The sequence below is a fragment of the Buceros rhinoceros genome, unplaced genomic scaffold (assembly GCF_000710305.1).
Source record: "Buceros rhinoceros silvestris isolate BGI_N320 unplaced genomic scaffold, ASM71030v1 scaffold20315, whole genome shotgun sequence".
In the NCBI taxonomy this organism is placed as follows: Eukaryota; Metazoa; Chordata; class Aves; order Bucerotiformes; family Bucerotidae; genus Buceros; species Buceros rhinoceros.
In genome coordinates, this window is record NW_010411402.1 from 10,618 (window position 1) to 12,499 (window position 1,882).

General features: G+C 63.2%; 1 protein-coding gene across 1 annotated transcript in view; it reads left to right on the top strand.

Annotated features, from left to right (window-relative positions):
* The window catches only part of KIAA0100 (KIAA0100 ortholog), a gene marked incomplete at its 5' end in the record, with an annotated part of 13,763 nt that overhangs the window by 10,419 nt on the left and 1,462 nt on the right, over positions 1–1,882 (top strand). The window contains 8 exon segments of the mRNA XM_010136019.1: positions 1–126; positions 388–509; positions 588–743; positions 826–947; positions 1,032–1,212; positions 1,290–1,376; positions 1,468–1,578; positions 1,665–1,800. The exon segment at positions 1–126 is cut by the window's left edge and continues 35 nt beyond it. Of these exon segments, the coding sequence (XP_010134321.1) occupies positions 1–126; positions 388–509; positions 588–743; positions 826–947; positions 1,032–1,212; positions 1,290–1,376; positions 1,468–1,578; positions 1,665–1,800 (1,041 nt within the window).

The window sequence follows — 1,882 nt, forward strand, 5'->3', positions numbered from 1 at the left end:
GCTGCAGCTGCCGCATGTACTATATCAGCTACAGCCACGACATCGACCCCGAGCTAGCCACGCAGATAAAGCCCCCTGAGACTCCCGCCAACCAGGAGAAGGAGGATCTGCTGAAGAAGCAGGAGGGTGGGTACACGCAGGCGGTGTGTTCTGCAGCCGAGAGCTCTGGGCTGACCCACGGGTGCTGGCTGAGGCCAGGGATGGTCTGCCTTGGCCCCGCTGTCATCAGGAGGGTGCGTACAGCCGTGTACAGCTGGTGCTGGACATGCTGTACCTGCTGGGGCCACTGTAACCACCTTGGCTCCTTCCCTGTCCCTCTCTGACTGGCCCCCACATGCCTCCCCTTTCTGGCCACGCTGAGGCCCCACTTGGCCTTTGTGCCTGCAGGAGCTGTGGATACGTTCACCCTGATCCACCACGACCTGGAGATCTCCACCAACCCTGCGCAGTACGCCATGATCCTTGACATCGTCAACAACCTGCTGCTGCACGTGGAGCCCAAACGCAAGGTACCCACCAGGCTTCAGGTCACCGTGTTGCTCGCTGCACCCAGGGCAGCCCTGACCTTCCCCTCTCCCCGTGTCCAGGAGCACAGCGAGAAGAAGCAGCGGGTGCGCTTCCAGCTGGAAATCTCCAGCAACCCCGAGGAGCAGCGCAGCAGCATCCTCCACCTGCAGGAAGCCGTGAGGCAGCATGTCGCCCAGATCCGGCAGCTGGAGAAGCAGATGTACTCCAACGTGAAGGTGAGCCTGCGTCCAGGCAGGGCCCGGCTCCCCGGGGTCCCTGATCTGGGGCAGGAGGTGCTGAGGGTTGTCCGTCCTCCAGTCCCTGCAGGACGACAGCAAAAACGAGAACCTGCTTGACCTTAACCACAGGCTGCAGCAGCAGCTGAGCCAGGAGAAAGCTGACCTGCAGCTGGAGAGCGAGGAGCTGAACATACTGATCAGGTAGGGGCCGTGCCTGGCATCCCCAGCGTGGTGTCTCGCGTACTCCAGGGCTCCCCCATCCCAGCGCTCCCCTCTCTGCTCCAGGTGCTTCAAGGACTTCCAGCTGCAGCGAGCCAACAAGATGGAGCTGCGAAAGCAGCCCGAGGACGTGAGCGTGGCACGGCGGACTGAGTTCTACTTTGCCCAAGCGCGCTGGCGCCTGACTGAGGAGGACGGGCAGCTGGGCATCACCGAGCTGGAGCTCCAGCGCTTCCTCTACAGCAAGGTACCGAGCAGCCAAGGTACCCGCGGCCCCCGAGCTGGGGTCCGGAACGGGCAGGGCTGATGGGTCTGTGTGCACAGGTCAACAAGTCTGACGACACAGCCGAGCATCTGCTGGAGCTGGGCTGGGTGACGATGAACAACCTCCTGCCCAACGCTGTGTACAAGGCAAGCAGCAGCCTGGGGGAGCAGCCCTGCACCCTGTGGGGACCCGTGGGTGGCCTGTCCTCACCCCAGGTACCCGTCCTCTTCCCTGCAGGTGGTGCTGCGTCCCCAGAGCTCCTGCCAGTCTGGGCGGCAGCTGGCATTGAGGATTTTCAGCAAGGTCCGGCCGCCCGTGGGAGGCATCTCCATCAAGGAGCACTTCGAGGTGCCAGGGCCGTGCTGGGAGGTGGCAGGGTCCCCGTGGGGCACGGGCAGCCTGTGCCTGGCTCTGACATGCCTCTCTCCCCGCAGGTGAACGTGGTACCGCTCACCATCCAGCTCACCCACCAGTTCTTCCACAGGATGATGGGGTTCTTCTTCCCCGGCCGCAATGTGGAGGAGGAGGAGGTGGGGGATGAGGAAGACAAGTCCAAACTGGTCACAACAGGTGAGAGGCTCATGGTCACTCTCCTCCCTGGCACCTGAGCGATGTCCTTTAGCAATGGCTGCGTGTCCCGCATGTCTGTGGG